The sequence below is a fragment of the Lithobates pipiens genome, unplaced genomic scaffold (genome assembly GCF_037356315.1).
Source record: "Lithobates pipiens isolate NorthernLeopardFrog02 unplaced genomic scaffold, aLitPip1_a1.2 Scaffold_19, whole genome shotgun sequence".
Lineage (NCBI taxonomy): Eukaryota > Metazoa > Chordata > Amphibia > Anura > Ranidae > Lithobates > Lithobates pipiens.
Genome location: NW_027507764.1, coordinates 354407988 through 354427125, shown reverse-complemented (window position 1 = coordinate 354427125; position 19138 = coordinate 354407988). Strand labels below are relative to the sequence as shown.

Here is a 19138-nt window from a genome sequence, read left to right as displayed (position 1 = left end):
CATTTTTCCATTCATCCTTCTTTCAATGAAATTAAGTTTTCCAGTATCATATGCTGAAAAACAGCCCCACACCATGATGTTCCCACTACCAAACTTTACTTCTGGTATGCTGTTTTTGGGATGATGTGCAGTGCCATTAGACCTCCAAACATGGTGTGTATTATGGCATCCAAAGAATTAAATTTTGGTCTCATCTGACCAGACTATATTCTCACAATAATTCACAGGTTTGTCTAAATGTTGTGCAGCAAACTTTAAATGAGATTCAACATGTTTTTTCTTCAGCAATGGAGTCTTGCAGGGTAACTGTTAGTACACATGACAGTTGAGTGCATGACTTATTGTTTTCTTTGAAACAATTTTACCTGCTAATTCCAGGTCTTTCTGACTCCTGGACAACTCTTCTGATAATTCTTTTTACTCCTCTGTCACAAATCGTGTGAGGAGCACCTGGTCATGGAAAGCTTATGGTGAAATTATGTTCTTTCCATTTCTGGATTATGTCCCCAACAGTGCTCACTTGAACATTCAAAAGTTTAGAAATCTTTCTGTAACCAATGCCATCAGTATGTTTTGTAACAATAAGGTTGTAAAGGTCTTGAGAGAGCTCTTTGCTTTTACCCATCATGAGATGTTTCTTCTGTGACACCTTGGGAATTAAACAACTTTTTATAGGCCATCAGTTGAGACTAAACACGCTTTCTAATTACTGATAGATTTCAGCTGGTTTCTTGGCTTTCCATGACTTTCTGCACTCTCCCCCTCTCTTCACATGTTTCATACTTTTTTCCTGTGTCATTCCATTTTATTTCGCATAACTTAATTTCTGAACTTATTTGTTTTGGTTTCTTTGTATCTATGAATTGCATGGGTTGTTACTGACACATGGTAAAAATTTCATGTCAATGGCACCTTTAGAAATATATTTACCTAGAAAAATGATGAGGTGTTCAACAATTATTTTACCTGCTGTATATTACCACTTCAAATTCAAATAATCCAAGCTAAAAAAATATTTCTATTCATTAAGGCCCCCTTCCCACATGTCTGATGTGATGCGGTCATGTGTCAATGTGCATTGTGTTAGGGCAGACAATGCATTTAAATAAGCTGGCAACCCAACACAATGGACCTAAAATGAGACATGCATTGTTTTTTGAATTCAGTACAATAGAATATACTGTGCATTTTAGTGTGCATTACAGGTGGATTGGTGAATGGCACTAGACTACACTGCGGAACATGCGTTGCAGTAAAGCACACTGAAATGTGGGCATTATTGCAATGAATAATTGTAATGCCAGGCTTTAAGCAGAATAGAACTCTCTCAATCAAAAAAATGGTGGTTGTAAAGACTCAAGGTTTTTTACCTTCATGTACAGTTGTGCTCATAAATTTACATACCCTGCCAGAATTTATGATTTCTTGGCCATTTTTCAAAGAATATGAACGATGACACAAAAAACTTTTCTTTCACTCATGGTTAGTGTTTGGCTGAAGCAAGTTATTATCAATCAACTGTGTTTACTCTTTTTAAATCATAATGGCAGCATGTTAATACCATGTATTGGCAAAGGGGCCAATACATGGTATTAACAACTGGGGTATGTAAACTTTTGATCAGGGTTATTTGGGTAGTTTCTGTTGCCATTATGATTTAAAAAGAGTAAACACAGTTGATTGATAATAAATGGCTTCAGCCAAACACTAACCATGAATGAAAGAAAAGTTTTTGTGTCATCATATTATTATTCATATTCTCTGAAAAATTGCCATGAAATCATAAATTCTGACAGGGTATGTAAACTTATGAGCACAACCGTATTCTATGCATAAAGGTAAAAAAACCTTCTGTGTGCAGAAGGCCCCCCTAAAACGTATGCGAACCCCATCAGTGATGTGTACAAGAGCCTCGACTCTCCCGGGTCTCTCCCTCCTCATTGGCTCAGACAGCAGTGGTAGCCATTGGCTGTCAATCACAACCAGTAAGTCAATGAGGAGAGAGAAGGGGCAAGGCCGATCCGTGCTCTGTGTGTGAATGGACACACGGGGCAGCGGCTCAGGAGCGAGTCTTCTCAGGTGCCCCTATAGCAAGCTGCTTGCTATGGGGGCACTCAGCACGAGGGAGGGGCCTGGAGCGCCGGCAGGGGACCCAACAAGAGGAGGATAGGGGCATAGAGCAGGTAAGTATGACATGTTTCTTAAAAAAAAAATCTTTAATATTACTTTAACTATTCTTCAATCCTTATGCTTCTAGCATCAGCACATAGATAGGACTGTATATTATATTTACCATATTTGCCTGAAAATCAAGTGAAAATCGTGTGTGCGTGTTATACTCAGATCGTTTGGTTCTGGCTGCCTCGGAGGGAACAGGGATGGGGGCGGTACGAGTGTCGACAGATTACATACATTTTTAATCTCCTGTTTATTTGGCAGCCTGTGTAATAGGAAGTCCCATCTCCTGGGCTGGCATTGGATAACTGTTTTGTCTATCATATGAGGCGGGACATTGTATTAAAGAAGCTGCCAAGTAAACAGGAGATTCTAACTGTATATAATTTGTAGGCGCTCATCCCACCCCCCCTCCCTGTCCCCTCCGAGGCTGCAGATGGGCATAGATCAGGCTGCACTGATGGCAATGTCGAGGCTGCATTCATGGCACTTGCGAGGCTGCATTCATGGCAATGGGGAGGCTGCATTCATGGCAATGGTGAGGCTGCATTCATGGCAATGGTGAGGGTGCATTCATGGCAATGGTAAGGCTGCATTCCTGGCAATGGTGAGGCTGTATTCATGGCAATGGTGAGGCTACATTCTTGGCAATGGTGAGGCTGCATTCATGGCAATAGTAAGGCTGCAGATGGGCAATGGTGGGGCTGTAATGATGGGCACTGACCCTTATTTTGCTTCACAGTTCTTTATTTAAAATTACCTTTTTTTCCCTGAAACTTCCCTCTTAATGAGAAGGTGCGCATTATACACCTGTGCGTGTTATACGCCGATAAATACGGTACTTGCTTTAAACTTTTTTTTACATTTCTTCAGTTGCTTTCTGATTTCTGGCCTAAGCCAAAATGATGTCATACAGGAGTCCTCATGGGCATTTTTTTTCTCTCATATAGAGAAAAGGGGGGGGGGGGGTTCCCAGCTAAGCACACCCTCCTGCCTGCAAGCCCAAGTTAAGGGCAGATGGATTCCAGAAAATAAATGCTACATGAATCATCTGCCCTTACTCAATATAGCTGCAGCTAGAAATTATAGCAGGAATGAATAGATGGGTGAGCTTGCTTTGAATATGAAAAATTAATTAATTTTGTTTTCAGTTGTGGTGCTCAGATACAGTTTAGTTCTTCTTTAAAAAGAAACCCTATTGAATTCCCTATTGAATGTCACAAAAAAAAAAATCTAAGAAAATAGTAATTAATACGTGGACCCAGTCTAATCGCTGTCATACTTAAGCCTTGTACACACGATCGGATTTTCCGCAGACAAAAAATCGGACTTTTGTCCGAAGGCGTGTGCCTGGATTTTGTCTTGCATACAAATGGCAAGGAATTGTTGGCCAGCAAACATGAACGTACTGACGTACCATGTGGTTTTTCAGCTCTTTAGCACCACCCTTTGGGCTCCTTCTGCTAATTTCATGTTAGTAGTTTGGTTAGTGTTGATTCGCGCTTTTCATTTAGCGCTTTTGAGTTTGTGCTTTTCATTTAGCGCTTTTGAGTTTGCGCTTTTCATTTTGTGCTCTTCAGTTCATTTCTAAACGGCCGTTCGTCAACCAGCCATGTTGCAGAATCAGAGGAGATAGCGTGTTATTTATTACTGGCCTTGGAGTTATTGCTTTGACCCAAGTCTGGTCCAAGAACAGGAGGAAGAGAATTTCTTGTACCAAAAATTGGTTGCTTTATTAATTGTGACCAATTATGTCATATGCTTTTGCTGCGGGAGCTCCAGGAGAATAATCCAGATGATTTTTGGAAATATCTCCAGATGACGGACCCCTGCTTTCACCAACTCTTGGCATTGTTGACCCCCTATATTAAGAAGCAGGACACATGCATGAGGCTTTTAATTTATTTTTTTGGTTGAATAATAATGATTTGATTTTTTATATTTTCTATATTTTTGGATGCATACAATGCACTTTTTTTGGTTAAGTTCTCTTGGCAAATAGCATGTCTAATTTTATTTGTTTTCTTTTTTTAATGCACAATAAAAAAATGTGGAGAATAATACTTGGCTATCTGTTTTACTTCAAATGACAGTTTGGGAGTAGGCAGTTACATTTAAAAAAATACAATGTAAAATTGACAAGGGACACCAACATAATTGTATCTTTTATCTTAAATAATATTATTCTTGACATCACTAGAAAAAAAAAGCCTTTTAAAATGTGTTTGCAATAACTCCATCAGTATCACCAGCAAAGCAGCTTCATTATTATCCTATTAAAGAAGAAGAGAATATGCGCTGCATTTTGAGATTTCATAATTTCCCACGTCACGAATGTTAATTCTCCATTACGAACGCTAGTTCACAAGACCGACCGCTTCTGGCTCGTCCTTGCTTCCGAGCATGCATGTTTGTACTTTGGACTTTTGTCCGACGGACTTGTGTACACATGCTCCGAACAGACATTTGTCCGCGGACAATTTTAAAACCTGCGATCCAACATTTGTCTGCGGAAAATCCGACAATTGTCCGATGGAGCGTACAAACGGTCGGATTTTCTGGCAACAGCCTGTCATCGAACATTTCCCATCGGAAAATCCATTCGTGTGTATGAGGCTTTAGACTGAGTGTGATAGCGAATACTGTGCATGCTAATGGGTCCAAAAGAAAGCACCTTTGCTTACCATTTTATGTAAGTGCTTTTTTATGATGTCTAATAAACACTTGTCATTGTTTTTGTATTTGTAGGGATTATGCAATGCATAACTTCCCTAGGGGGAGCTGCAGAGGTCTGAGCCAGGAGATCCTGTCCGGGAGGAAGAGCTTTACAATCACTTTCCACTGGGGTGGCTTGATTGCTGGAAGCAGACACATTTCCTGGCGGGCATTTCTTGATTTCTTGTCGCCTAAGGAGTCAACTAATGAGGGTCAGCATCCAACCATTGTCTCATGAGTGATGGTGTTGATCAGCAAGAGGTGGTGATCATTGGTGGTGAAAAAAAAAAAGAACACTATTATCTATGGACTTCTTTTTTACACATAATGTGTGCACACGGGGATGTTATTGTTATGTTTTTATGTTGTTATTATTATGTTGAATTTGTGAGCATTTTAATTTTTCTCATTATTATACACATTTAATGAAGGTTTGTCAAAGTATGCACATTTTGTATATGTCTTGGAGCACATGTAACTGTTATAGGTTGGAGTTTTATGTATGTTTGGGTATTTATTGATTCATTTACAATCAACATAACGAGTATTGAGAATATTAAGCGCTGCACGTATTTATTCATATTTATTTTAATTGTGGGAGTATGTGTGGTGCGAGCTAGCTCTAGTTTCTAGTTCATCTTTGCGCCATGATGATATAGCATTTATACTGTTTATTCATTGTGAACTGTTCCTTTTATTGATGGATATAATAAGTCCTCTGACCTCCCCACTCTCCACCACCCCCCATTCATCTTCTCTGCTGTATTAAATAAGCTCTACATCAATGAAACACATTCTACGAATGGAGGAGGTGGACCTTACATTCAACCGCCCATCCTCCATTCAAAGAACGCTTCTCATTAATGGAAACTATAGCACAACATCTATAGGGCATAGTCAGCACTCATCACAAGTACCGGTGACAGGTCCAAAGGCTTTATAAACCCCTCCAGCGCCAGAGGATGCAATTCTACAGGGGATTGGAAGGGGGCGCAGAAAAGTGCAGAATTTTACCTAAGAGAGTAGCCACCAGCACAAAGGACATTTCATGACATTTTGCAATCAAGGTCATTCTGAATGGCACCCCTATGCATCAGCACACAGCACATTTGTGGGTGCAGAACCACAGGGAAATCGCATGGTGTATTTTAAAAGGTGCATGCAACTTTTTGTTGCAGAAATGCAGGCACAGCAGCCCATTCATTTGAATAATCTGTTGCGTCCGCACAATTGCAGCCCGCATAAAACGTGGGAGTGTGAACCTAGGGTGAATGATCTAACCAGTTACCCGTGAAAACATTTACAGGTGTAAGGGGACAAAAAAAGTAATCCCGTCTCAGAATTGATATCCTGCCACTATTCTGTCTTACAATGTCACATTTATATTTTGTTTCTAAAAGCTTACTGGTGCTCTTTAATTTTAGAACAATTTCCCTTCTCTATTGTGTGGATTAGTTATATCAAAACCAAATAACCTTTAAACATTTTATTAATTTAATAATGATTTATGTTGTCTTCCCGATATGATAAAGCTAAAGTTGATATGTTGGTGCTGAAGTTTAGCAACACCTTTTGGGGGCATATAGCACCAGTGTAACAATGTACAGTATCTCTATTGATGTCTACCTTACTTCTCCTGGCTTCTGGTTACATTAAAAATCCCTTGTCAGTGATGCTGGAGACCCCCCACAGCAGTGGTCTTCAGGCACTGTAGTGTTTAACAGCAGTGGCAATGCTTGCCTTACCCGTCCTGTGCCCTTGGTCAGTCACAAAATTCCTAGTGTTTTTCTCCTAGAATGAAATATGTTTAGTAAATGGAGGAGGATGAATGACAGGATCTCCCCTGTCCATTCACTGAATGCAATGCATTTTGGGGGAAGAATACTAGGTAGCTGAAAAAGACACCACTCCAGGTCCACCAGACACAAACTGCCACAATAGCACTAAACAGGTGATGGCCCAGCTCACAGCTGATGATGCAAGAAAAATGAAGCTACTGTAGAAATTACTTTAATTTAGAAAATGGCCAAGCAGGGTAAGAATAGCAAGGAAATAGCAGCAGAGGAGCAGGGTCCTCTGTTGACATGTTTCACACTACACTAGTGCTTACTCATCAGCTTCCAGTTTTTTTGTCAAAGCTTAATTGAACAAGTTAAAGGTAAAAGCTGATTGGCTACCATGTACAGCTGCACCAGATTTTGCACTCTCCAGCTTTAGGCCCCTTTCACACATGCGGATGGTATGTCCGTATTTCATCCATCCGTTTGCGGATGAAATACGGACATACATTCATCCCTATGGGATAGCGGGTGTCTGCGGATGAGCATCCGCAGACACCCGATTTCGTCCGCCTCCGCAACAGTCCGATTCTGCAGACGGAGGAAAATCCTATTTTTCTATCCGTCTGCAGAGCGGATCGGATGAACACTGACAGATGGTCCGTGCTCATCCGATCCCCATAGAGGAGAATGGAGAGCTGACAGGGCGGTCCCTGCACAGTGTGCGGAGACCGCCCTGTCCGCAGCCAGCTCAGCGGGGACAACGGAGCGATCCCCGCTGAGCGAGCGGATCTTCACGGGGCGGATCATTACTGATCCGCCCCGTGTGAAAGAGGCCTTAGTAAATCAACATCAGTATTCCATCCACAGGTGAAACCGACAGGGCAATCAGTACAAAGGTGAAAGAGAATAATCCAACCACAAAAAATGAAACGTGAATGTACAAGAAACAAAATTAAAATAAACATATACATAGAGTATATCAATTTATATTAAACATCCAGAGCCCTCAAAAGAGTAATAATATACAATATTGCAATGCTAGATTAAAAGTAACAAACACAAATAATACAATGTTTTAGTGTTTTGTATGATATGTTTTTGTTACGTTTAATTTAGCATTGCAAGATTGCACTTTATGTTATTACTCTTCTGAGGCTTGAGGATGTTTATTATAAGTTGATATATGTATATCTTTATTTTAATTTTGTTTCTCGCACATACAATATCTCGCAAAACTGAGTACACCCCTCACATTTTTGTAAATATTTTATTTTATTGTTTCATGTGACAACACTGAAGAAATGACACTTTGCTACAATGTAAAGCAGTGAGTGTACAGCTTGTATAACAGTAAATTTGCTGTCCCCTAAAAATAACTTCACACACAGCAATTAATGTCTAAACCACTGGCAACAAAAGTGAGTACACCCCAGTGAAAATGTCTAAATTGGGCCCAAAGTGTCAATATTTTGTGCGGCCACCATTATTTTCCAGCACTGCCTTAACCCTCTTGGGCATGGAGTTCCCCAGAGCTTCACAGGTTGCCATTAGAGTCCTCTTCCACTCATCCATGATGACATCACAGAGCTGGTGGATGTTAGAGATCTTGCGCTCCTTCACCTTCCATTTGAGGATTCCCCACAGATTCTCAATAGGGTTTAGGTCTGGATACATGCTTGGCCAGTCCATCACCTTTACCCTCAGCTTCTTTAGCAATCTTGGAGGTGTGTTTGGGGTCATTATAATGTTGGAATACTGCCCTGCAGTCCAGTTTTGAAAGGGAGGGGATCATGCTCTGCTTCAGTATGTCACAGTACATGTTGGCATTCATGGATTCCTCAATGAACTGTAGCTCCCCAGTGCCGGCAGCACTCATGCAGTCCCAGACCATGACACTTCCACCACCATGCTTGACTGTAGGCAAGACACACTTGTCTTTGTACTCCTAACCTGGTTGCCACCACACACTCTTGACACCATCTGAACCAAATAAGTTTATCTTGGTCTCATCAGACCATAGGACATGGTTCCAGTAACCCATGTCCATAGTCGGCTTGTCTTTTAACTGTTAGCGGGCTTTCTTTTGCATCATCTTTAGAAGAAGCTTCCTTCTGGGACGACATCAATGCAGAACAGTTTGATGTAGTGTGCAGCGTATGGTCTGAGCGCTGACAGGCTGACCCCCCACCCCTTCAACCTCTGCAGCAATGCTGGCAGCACTCATGCATCTATTTTCCAAAGACAACGTCTGGATATGATGCTGCGCTCGTGCCTTCAACTTCTTTGGTTGACCATGGTGAGGCCTGTTCTGAGTTGAATCTGTCTTGTTAAATCGCTGTATGGTCTTGGCCACTGTGCTGCAGCTCAGTTTCAGGATCTTGGCAATCGTCTTATAGCCTAGGCCATCTTTATGTAGAGCAACAATTCTTTTTTTGCAGGTCCACAGAGAGTTCTTTGCCATGAGGTGCCACGTTAAACTGCCAGTGACCAGTATTAGAGATTGAGAGTGATAACACCAAATTTAACACACCTGCTCCCCATTCACACCGAGACCTTGTAACACTAATGAGTCGCATGACACTGTAGAGGGAAAATGGCTAATTGGGCCCAATTTGGACATTTTCACTTAGAGGTTTACTCACTTTTGTTGCCACTTGTCAGTTATTTTGAGGGGATAGCAAATGTACATTGCTATACAAGCTGCACACTCACTACTTTACAATGTGCAACTCTTGTGGGTGGCTTCTTTTCTATCACCTTGTTTTCCTGATTGCCCTGTCGGTTTCACTGTGGATGGGATACAGGGCTGAGACTGCTATAAGTAGGTGCTCGTGTGGTGCGAAACATGCTAGCGGTTCACCCTGCTCCTCTGCTGATATTTCCTTGATGATTTTTAGCAATTTTTATAACAGGTGATTTCCACGTCCGGATTTCCATTTTCTTTCAACAATACTAAGTGTTTTGTTAATGGCAGAGGGGAAAAGAAAGGTAGGGTGAGCTATGCAAGTCCTACAGAGTTGCAGCCACTGCTATTAACCCGCTCAGTGCCAGATTTTCATAGATATGTTCATCCCTGGCATCCCTTGAGAGATTAATTATACTGTAATCAGAAGCCATGAGAATGTTAGAGAATATTAGATACAAATCATCAAAGGTACATTATTACACTGGTTCTGTATGCCATCCTCATTTTTTATTTTTTTTCATAAACTTTAGCTTAAACTATTTAATCTAACTAACCTACCTAGAGGTGTTTCTGTAGACAAAACAAACAAAAAACAAACAAAAAAAAGTAAAGAGTATTAGAACTTTTGATGGCCTTAACAGAGGAAGCATTGAGAGTCCTCTGTAATTTATGATATATCAACCATTGGGGGCTATTAGCGCAAGGAGAAAAATACCAGCTCTGTTTATATTATGTGATCAGCTGTCATTGGCTGACAGCTGATCATGTAGTAAGGGTCGGGATCGGCCCCTTACTCCGATGATCAGCCAAATCTCCTTGACTGGCTGATCACAGAGCGTGCTGCGCATGCCCTGCAGGCGGCACACAGGCTGATCGAGCTCGGGAGTATGTACATGGATGCCCTCACGGCAATTGTGGCTCATGCTTTAGCTGTCTTTCTGCTATAGCATGGCTGGGAAGGGGTTGAAGTACATAAAAATAAGTGTCTATACTGTTTAAATCCAGTAATACATAGTCTTACCCTCTGCACATGCTCAGTTGGTCTCCATTTTTATGCATTTTCAGGCACTGCCGAGTTTGTAGATCTGCTGACAGCCTTAAAATGGAATTAAACCCTCCTATCCTTTACAACCAATGAAGCTGCTACTGTTTGATCTGCAACTGCCATGGTGCTGCACATGTGCTCAGTTATGACGCCAGCCATTTGATGCCTCTGGCAAGAAGAAACAGGAACAATCCTGGAGGCAATTTAAAGTGCACGCCGTTTTGGTAGAATAATTATTAATATTGACTGCATGTTAATTGCTAAAGAACATTATTTTTTATCAAGTTGTTATGGGTAAAGTTCTGCTTTAAGCTTTTGACCATAAAAGCTAGAAATTGATTGGCTAATATGCACAGCTGTGCACCCGTTTTAGTAAATACCCCCCTCTCTGTACAATCGCCTTAGATTTACCAAAACTATGGAAAATTAAAGTCCAACTAAACAATTCATTAATTTGTACTCAGTTTGGCAAGCCTGTGTGCTACATAGGTGTAGATTTACATGACATTATGCAGTGTATGGTCCGTTTTATACTTTCCTTTTGACTTGAAGGCAATTAGTAAAAGGAATGCTGCTTGGATACTATGGCTGTAGAATTCTCATCACAAAGGCCCTTAAGTATAGCTCTACCCAAAGTCAAAAACACCACTGTTAACTACAACAAAGATCCCACTTTGTATTCAGGGATGGTGCTAACAAACATGAAGAACCCTGAAAACATTCTACGTCCCCATTTCCAGAGCCAAGTAACAGAGGCAATGCCTTGGATGCCAAAATAAAATATCAGGAAGACTGTGCTAAGCTTGAGAATGAATGAGCGACCATTGTGCCATAAGAATACCACTCTGTCTTCATTCTCACCTTTGTTGTTGGATCTGAATTTTATAATCATAGCGATAGATATGTAATTATACACTATACTGGATGCATGCCTTTGTGCCCAGTGGTGGATTCATTATACAGTAGGTCCTGACCTATTTTCAATGCATGCCCCCTCCAGTTTCTTGTATTATACAGAAGGGTCATCGTATACAGAGGTATTTGTATTTTGCTTCTAACATGAGCTTGTGAAGCATTTCTGAATGATTTGTCGTGTAGTAGTGGATCAAATGTGGTGGTATACATCCTCTGCAAATTACTCAATTGGTGATCTTAGATGATATCGAAACAGTGTTTCCAGGTATAGGAAGTGTGTCTTGTGTATAATCATTTGCTTATTTTCCTTTAGGCCTCGTTCACACCATGGAACAGCTTTTCTGCACGCGTTCTGCAAGGGCTCAAAGAAAACAATGGTTATCTACATGCCCTGTTCACACCACAACGTGCATATTTTTTTCTGTGCAGGAATCTGCAAAGTGTATGAGGTTTTCTGCACAGAAAAAAACTAAGATGAAATCAACATTGGTGTGAACAGGGCACATAACTGATGTGCATGAAAACTGATGTTAAGGTGCATAAAAACTCACATAAAAATCAATGTAAACTTATGTCTCTGCACCATGGTGTGAACGAAATCTGGTGCAAATCAAATATGTGCTGTTTCCCCATTAGTCACCTTAGGCCCCTTTCACATGGTTGGTCTGATCAGTTCTTCGAGCGGACCTGATAGGAAGCACTATGCAAGGCCCCTTTCAGATGGCCCTTTTCATCTCTCCGCTGAGGAGGATGACAGGTCCGTGTCCGCTCCACTATGCAGAGCAGACAGGACCCGCTCTCCTCTATGGGGTGGTCAGATAGAAAGGGACTGCATGTCCCTTTCCATCCGATTGTCATCCGATCCGCCGAACCAATGGGGAACATATCCACATCAATCTGTTTTTATCGGATCAGATGCCGGCAGGTGTTAGAGGACACTTGTCCGCTGACATCTGCCTCCCCATAGAGAGCTATGGATGGTCAGATCGGGTCTGCCTGAAAAACTGACCCAATCAATCCACTGACGGGAAAGGGGTTTAAGTGTACGTGCAGGTGGATGTAAACATCCAACTACTAACAAGTCCATTTAGGTCTGGAAAAAAATTGGAAAAGGTTATGTTCATTTGCTTTATTTCTGATCTAAGAATGAAGGATCAGAGGTAGTCTAATGTAAGCGGATCCAAGTCTGTTCACATCCGATCGCTAGTTGATCTGATATGGGTCCAGAATCCTCCTGCAGCAAAAAACTGAATGGACACAACTGTCAGAAAAGTGACATTGGTTCCATTCTGCTCCAATTCAGCATGCATTTGTTTGATCCTATTACCTTAAAAAATGGAAAAAGACTATGTCCTTTTCTATATTTTTGGACCTAAACATGATGGATCAGAGGTAGTCTGCGGTAAATGGATACCAAAGGCCACACATAGATCTAATATGAAAGCTCCTGCAGAGAAAAAAAAATGAATGGACAAGAATGTCACAAAAGTGACAGTTGTTCCATTCTGCTCCGATTCAGCATGTGTTCCTTTACATCTGATCACTTCCATCCATCCAGGTCCAGAAAAAAAACATGGAAAAGGTCTGTGTTGTTTTCTGTTTTTCAGACCTAAACAAGACAGATCAAGGTAGTCTGATGTAAACAGATCTGACCACTCATAGATCAAATATGGGTCTAAAAAGCCCCTGCAGCAAAAAAAAAAAAAAAGTGGATATGACAAAAGTGGCACCGGTTCCAGTCTGCTCTGATTCAGAAGGGGGTCTGTCCATGGACCACCTGCTGATTGGACCAGGCATGGTCTGTGTGAAAGGGGCCTTACTAACAACGATACAAAGGTTGGCATTGCTGACCACCAGGGGCGGACTGACCATTCAGCCACTCGGGCACTGCCCAAGGGCCCAGGGCCACTAGGGGGCCAAATCAGGGTTGCCAGCCTCAGTAAAACCAGGGACAGTATGTAAAAATCTGTGTTTTTTTTACATCTGTCTCTGAAATGTCCCTTACCGACATCCTTTTGGTCTAAACATCCTGAGATTATAGCTGCCCCACCTCTCCAGTACCTTCTCAGCCAATAGAAGCATAACTGTGTATACTGTGTGATTTTATACTATGTGTGTGTATACTGTGTGGCCCCATAATCTCTGATTGCCCGGGGGCTCCATAATCTCCTATTGCTCGGGGCCCCATGAGTTGTCAGTCCGCCCCTGCTGACCACCTTTGTAACCCTTTCATGCCTAGCCTAAAGTCCCTTTAAATAGGTCTTTTTGCCCAGGGGGTTGGAAGGGCTGCCTGATCACATGACCATTGTGATTCGTTATCACAGTGGTCACATGACCAAAAACAATCCTAGGACCTCCCTTTGACAGTTCGGTCACTGTGCTGGACGCACAGAAACCATGGGTGCGTATGTGGGCGCTAAAGCCTACCCTCTTTGCCGCCATACACATGCGTTACAAAGCAAGAAAAAAGTGCTAGGACTTTTATAGCACTACCCCATGAAGTCTGGGGCAGATGCCTTAATTTTACCCCATAATTGATTGTGACCCACAAAAGTCTTTTGCACCAACATCCTACATGTCATGTAAACTTTGCCAAGCAATGCACAAAGGACAGAATCAGAGCTGCAGTAAACAATAGATGCTCCATGCCCCCATTCCCATACACAGCCCTCTAGAGCAGAGTGCGGTATTAATGACCCCCTGATAGGGGGCGCCATCCTTGCTGCGCTATCCATGGTGCTGAAGGCTACATTAGAAGGACTGGCCACTTACCGGTCAGGCTCCTCAGCACTGTCCCGTGAGCCCATAGGCTCAGGACTTGTTGTACAGACAGGTTGATCATGGAAATGTCCTCCTTCTCCGCTTTCATTTTCGGTCCCTGGCTGATCGTCAGCCGGCGGGGTGCTGGAGGAAGTCCCGGGGCTCCCAGACAGCTGCTGCTCCTCTTCCTCCAGCAGCAGCACAAGGAGCTCAAGCAGTAAGAGGCCAAGTAAGGATGGCCGGGGGATGAGCGGAGGGCGCAGCTGGACCGGGGACGACAAGCAGCCTCGCAGGGGAGACATTGAGGAAGAGGAACCCCAGCCTGGTGCACTTCTTATAGGTAGCCAGAGACGTGCTACCGACCACAGTACACAGCACACACCGACCTTCTACACACTGTGTGTGTGCCGAGCATATAGCCGAGCAACCAACCTGCATCCTCCACCATCATCAGATGTCCCCTCCTTCCTCCCATCATCATCCGAGTCACCATCATCATCCTGGAGGAGGAGACTGGAGCCTGTGCATGGAGCATCCATCCCTCCTGTCCTCCTCTACACCATCCTTCCTAGCATTTTTAGGGTCACCTCTCACACCATTCTTCCTATCATTTCTAGGGTCACTTCTCACACAATCCTTCCTAGCATTTCTGGGGTCACATCTCCTCCTCTACACCATCCTTCCTATAATTTCTAGGGTCACATCTCCCCCTCTAAACCATTCTTTCTATCATTTCTAGGGTCACATCCCCCCCTCTACACCATCCTTCCTATCATTTCTAGGGTAAAATCTACCCCTCTACACTATCCTTCCTATCATTTTACGGTTACATCTCATCTACAACATCCTTCCTATCATTTCTAGGGCCACATCTCCTCCTCTACACTATCCTTCCTATCAATTGTAGGGTCACATCTCCCCCTCTACATCATCCTTCCTATCATTTCTAAAGTCACATCTCCCCCTTTACACCATCCTTCCTATCATTTCTAGGGTCAAATCTTCTCCTCTACGCCATCCCTCCTGTCCCCATCTACATCATCCTTCCTATCCTTTCTAGGGTCACCTCGCACATCATCCTTTCTATCATTTCTAAGTTCACCTCTCACACCAGCCTTCCTATCATTCCTAGGGTCATCTCTCACTAGGGTTGCCAACTCATTCCTTTAAAACCGAGCACATATTAAATACACAGGTTCGGGGGTTAATTTAATACAGGTAAGGTACTAAGTAAATTTAATTACCATCTTAATCAGCCACACAACCTGTTTAAATAATGTGTTCAGTTTTAAAGGGATGAGGTGGCAACCCTATCTCTCACACAATCCTTCCTATCATTTCTAGAGTCACCTCTCACACCATCCTTCCTATAATTTCTAGGGTCACTTCTCACACCATCCTTCCTCTCATTTTTAGGGTCTCCTCTCACACCATCCTTCCTATCATTTCTAGGGTCACTTCTCACACCATCCTTCCTCTCATTTTTAGAGTCTCCTCTCACACCACCCTTCCTATCGTTTCTAGGGTCACCTCTCATAACATCATTCCTATCATTTCTAGGGTCACTTCTCACACCATCCTTCCTATCATTTCTGGGGTCACATCTCCTCCTCTAGTCTACACCATCCTTCCTATAATTTCTAGGGTCACATATCCCCCTCTAAACCATCCTTTTTATCATTTCTAGGGTCACCTCTTAAACTATCCTTCCTATCATTTCTAGTGTCATATCTCCTCCTCTACACCAACCTTCCTATCATTTCTAGGGTCACCTCTCACACCATCCTTCCTATTATTTCTAGGGTCACATCTCACACCTTCCTTCCTATCATTTCTAGAGTCACCTCTCACACCATCCTTCCTATGATTTCTAGGGTCACCTCTCACACCATCCGTGCTATAATTTCTAGGGTCACATCACCCCTTCTACACCATCCCTCCTGCCCCTCTCTACACCATCCTTCCTATCCTTTCTAGGGTCACCTCTCACACCATCCTTTCTAGGGTCACCTCTCGCACCATCCTTCCTATCATTCCTAGTGTCACCTCTCACACCATCTTTTCTAGAATTTCTAGGGTCACCTCTCACTAGGGTTGCCAAGTCATCCCTTTAAAACCGAACACATATTAAATACACAGGTTTGGGGGCTAATTTAATACGGGTAAGGTACTAATTAAATTTATTTACCATCTTAATTAGGCACACAACCTGTGTAATTAATATGTGTTCTGTTTTAAAGGGATGAGGTGGCAACCCTACCTCTCACACCATCCTTCTTATCATTTCTAGGGTCACATCTCCTCATCTACACCATCCTTCCTATCAATTGTAGGGTCACATCTCCCCCTCTACACCATCTTCCCTCTCATTTCTAGGGTCACATCTTCTCCCTCTACACCATCCTTCCTATCATTTCTAGGGTCATATCTCCCCCTCTTCATCATTCTTCCTATAATTTCTAGGGTCACGTCTCCCCCTCTACACCATCCTTTCTATCATTTTTAGGGACACATCTCCCCCTCTACACCATCCTTCCTATCATTTCTAGGTTCCCTTCTCCTCCTCTACACCACCATTCCTCTCATTTCTAGGGCCACCTCTCCCCTCTACACCACCCTTCCTCTCATTTCTAGGGTCACATCTCCCCCTCTACATCATCCTTCCTATCATTTCTAGGGTCACATCTCCCCCTCTAAACCACCTTCCCTCTCATTTCTAGGGTCACCTCTTCCCCCCTCTACACCATCCTTCCTATCATTTCTAGGGTCATATCTCCCCCTCTACACCATCCTTCCTATCATTTCTATGGTCAAATCTCCTCCTCAACACCATCATTCCTCTCATTTCCAGGGTCACATCTCCCCCTCTACATCATCCTTTCTAGGGTCACCTCTCACATCATCCTTTCTATCATTTCTAGGGTCATCTCTCACACCAGCCTTCCTATCATTCCTATGGTCACCTCTCACTAGGGTTGCCAACTCATCCCTTTAAAACTGAACCCATATTAAATACACAGGATTGGGGGATAATTTAATACAGGTAAGGTACTAAGTAAATTTAATTACCATCTTAATCAGCCACACAACCTGTGTAATTCATATGTGTTCAGTTTTAAAGGAATGAGGTGGCAACCCTACCTCTCACACCATCCTTCCTATCATTTCTAGAGTCAATTCTCATACCATTCTTCCTATCATTTATAGGGTCACCTCTCAAACCATCCTTTAACATTTCTAGGGTCACATCTCCCCCTCTATACCATCCTTTCTATCATTTATAGGGTCACATCTCCCCCTCTACACCATCCTTCCTATCATTTATAGGGTCACATCTCCCCCTCTACACCATCCTTCCTATCATTTCTATGGTCAAATCTCCTCCTCAACACCATCCTTCCTCTCATTTCTATGGTCACATCTCCCCCTCTACATCATCCTTTCTATCATTTATAGGGTCACATTTCCACCTCAACACCATCCTTTCTATCATTTCTAGGGTCACATCTCCCCCTCTACACCATCCTTCCTACTAGTGATGGACGAACTTCCGACGGGACATTTCGCGAACGCAGACCGCGAACGCGGCCGATAGTTCACGAACCGTAACGTTTGTGGCGGGCCCCATTGATTTCAATGGGAGGCGAACTTTGCAAACCTACAGGTCAAATTTGCAGCCACAAAATAATTACTAGCTGTGCAAACATAGTCCCACCACATGGCCAATGACATAACACATGTATGAGGTGAATCTGGGATCGACAACTACAAGCATTCTTTTTTTATATGTGAAATTGTTCTGACAATTCAGGACTGTGGAGCGCATGAAGGCAATGGAGGAGAGGGAAGGTCAGGGTAGGCAAAGAAGAGGGTGCAGGAGATGATCACCAGCAGCGTGACATACAGCAATGACACCTGCACCGTGATAGAGTGATCTGACACCAGCACCGTGATAGAGAGCACTGACATCAGCAGCGTGACATACAGCGATGACACCTGCACCGTGATAGAGTGATCTGACACCAGCACCGTGATAGAGAGCACTGACATCAGCAGCGTGACATAAAGCACTGACACCAGCACCGTGATATACAGCACTGACACCAGCACCGTGATAGACAGCACTGACATCAGTAGCGTGACATACAGCAATGACACCTGCACCGTGATAGAGTGATCTGACACCAGCACCGTGATAGAGAGCACTGACATCAGCAGCATGACATAAAGCACTGACACCAGCACCGTGATATACAGCACTGACACCAGCACCGTGATAGAGAACACTGACATCAGCAGCGTGACATAAAGCACTGACACCAGCACCGTGATATACAGCACTGACACCAGCACCATGATATACAGCACTGACACCTGCACCGTAATAGAGTGATCTGACACCAGCACCGTGGTAGAGAGCACTGACATCAGCAGCGTGACATAAAGCACTGACACCAGCACCGTGATATACAGCACTGACACCAGCACCGTGATATACAGCACTGACACCTGCACCGTAAGCAGCCCCAGGAGGAAGTCAGCATAGCACAGGGATGGTGGGAGCCCCTCATAATGAGCATAGCACAGGGATGGTGGGAGCCCCTCATAATATGCACAGCAGAGGTACAGCCCCAGGAGGAAGTCAGCACAGCACAGGGATGGTGGGAGCCCCTCATAATAAGCAGCCCCAGGAGAATGTCAGCATAGCACAGGGATGGTGGGAGCCCCTCATAATAAGCAGCCCCAGGAGGAAGTCAGCACAGCACAGGGAGCCCCTCATAATGAGCATAGCACAGGGATGGTGGGAGCCCCTCATAATGAGCATAGCACAGGGATGGTGGGAGACCCTCATAATAAGCAGCCCCAGGAGGAAGTCAGCACAGCACAGGGATGGTGGGAGCCCCTCATAATAAGCAGCCCCAGTAGAAAAATGACACCGCTCAACCTTTTCAAACAGGAGGGTACAGGCATATAGTACGGTGTGCTTTTTTTTGGACAAGGAAGTGAGCCAAATGAAGAATGAAGGTCTGTGTGCTCGATTAAAAAAATAGTTTATAGACA

General features: G+C 43.2%; 1 protein-coding gene across 2 annotated transcripts in view; it reads right to left on the bottom strand.

The window, feature by feature from the left end:
* Positions 1 to 14711, bottom strand: part of TMEM170B (transmembrane protein 170B) — a 66683-nt gene extending 51972 nt beyond the window's left edge. Inside the window, exon 1 of one of the 2 annotated variants that reach the window (XR_013277610.1) lies at positions 14090 to 14711. Coding sequence is in view for 1 of the 2 variants with exons in the window: in XM_077492194.1 (XP_077348320.1) it covers positions 14090 to 14186 (97 nt within the window). In the remaining variant the exon portion in view is untranslated. The remainder of the gene's footprint in view (positions 1 to 14089) is intronic. The other variant, XM_077492194.1, reaches the window with a different exon arrangement.
* Positions 14712 to 19138: the final 4427 nt, after the last annotated feature.